The following is a 1,638-nucleotide window of genomic DNA, read 5'->3' on the forward strand; positions in this document are numbered from 1 at the left end:
AGTTTGTGTTTCATTTTGCGAGACATCTGTGGGGTTGTGGGTAAATTGCCTAACTGGTTTGGGGATTTGTGTATATAGTTTAGAGAACCTGAAATGTAGTTTCATCCAACGTGTGTTAATTAATTAATTGTGAAAAACTGGAATCAGGCAATAAATTCTTTCCTTCTCTTTTTTTTTTTAAGACTTTATTGCTTTTCAACAATGGACACGCGCGTAACAACACACAGTCATCACATCAGAAACAAAAGAAGATGCTGTCACACAACCTACAAAGTAAAGGACAGCGCTAGCCTACCGATGTATTTTACCAACACTGTCAGCCTGAATACATCAAAAAAGGATATATAGACTACAGGATGATGAATAAGATGGTTATATTGAATACATTATGATGGATATATAGATTACATCAGGAATTAGGATACAGGAGTTACAGTATGTGAGAAAGATTAGCCGTTCACAATAATAATATCATCAACAGTAGAAAGCAGAGGACAACGCTACCAATGTATTTATCGTCACACTTGTTTGAGCAGGAACCCATTGAAGGTGGTGTGGTTTACAGAGTCCCACACGTGAGTGTTAGCCATTAGGCGTATGAAGACCTGGTCCCCCAACTCCAGCTGTAGAGTGACTGCATTAGCCCCGTTGTCAGCTCCATCACTGCTAGACTGGTGATCAGAGGAACTGACCATGCGCTGTCCATTCTTGAACAAGGAGATGTATTTAGCTTGACTTCCTCCGGCATGGTAGAAGAAACTGAAGTAGTAGACCCCTGCAATAGGGGCAGCAAATACCCCTGTACTTGGATTGTAGGCACCGCCGATGTTAGTGATGACCTCTTTGTAGATCAGGGTAGTGTCATGGTCGATTGGCCCGGTGTGCCCATTCCCGCCCAGGGCAGCCGAAAAGATCACCTTCCTTCTCTCCTTATTTTTCAGTTCCTCAAGTTGATTCTCGCTAACTTTGAGCTGGGTTTCCATGACTCCCAGTTTTTCCACCGTGGTTCGCAGTTTCTCCTGCATGACACCGAAGTCTCTCAGCAGCTTGCACAAGTCAGGGTAGCAGGAGCCTTGTGATGTCTGGCATTCTTTATCTTAATTTTCAGTCTTTTTGGTCTCTTCTTGAGCCGCAGACAGCCAGCAGCAGCAGCAGCACAGGGAAACCAACAGAAATGCAGTAGTATTCATTTCTCCCTGTATTCAGGAACCTGTCTTGATTCTGGAGTTTTATCTTCCTATTTTTATACAGCTAGGATGTAGATCCTGTTTCAGACACTCCTTTGTACATTCCCTTTATTTCGCAATTCTTTATCGCTAGTGTTGCGAAATTTGATAATTGTTTTGGACAGTGTTTGTCTCCAGCACATGGAGTAGCCAGTCGCTTAAGTAAGAGACCAATAAACCTTACTTAACATTTAACCTGTCTTCTCTTGAGATTAAAGTATTTTGCTGCAAAATATGAATTTCCACAATTATGTTTGTTATTCAAATGATGTATTTTATTGAAACAGAAAAGTTCAGTAAGTAGCCTTGAAAATAATTTATATCAAACATTTCTAGTATTCATTTCTCCCTGTATTCAGGAACCTGTCTTGATTCTGGAGTTTTATCTTCCTATTTTTATACAGCTAGGATG

General features: G+C 40.7%; 1 protein-coding gene across 1 annotated transcript; it reads right to left on the reverse strand.

Annotated features, from left to right (window-relative positions):
* Positions 1 to 357: 357 nt before the first annotated feature.
* On the reverse strand, positions 358 to 1,253 carry LOC139546197 (complement C1q-like protein 4). The gene has a single exon (XM_071354298.1). It carries the CDS (start codon positions 1,023 to 1,025, stop codon positions 519 to 521), a length of 507 nt encoding a protein of 168 aa, XP_071210399.1. The 5' UTR covers positions 1,026 to 1,253; the 3' UTR covers positions 358 to 518.
* Positions 1,254 to 1,638: the final 385 nt, after the last annotated feature.

The sequence above is a fragment of the Salvelinus alpinus genome, chromosome 20 (assembly GCF_045679555.1).
Source record: "Salvelinus alpinus chromosome 20, SLU_Salpinus.1, whole genome shotgun sequence".
Taxonomy (NCBI): domain Eukaryota; kingdom Metazoa; phylum Chordata; class Actinopteri; order Salmoniformes; family Salmonidae; genus Salvelinus; species Salvelinus alpinus.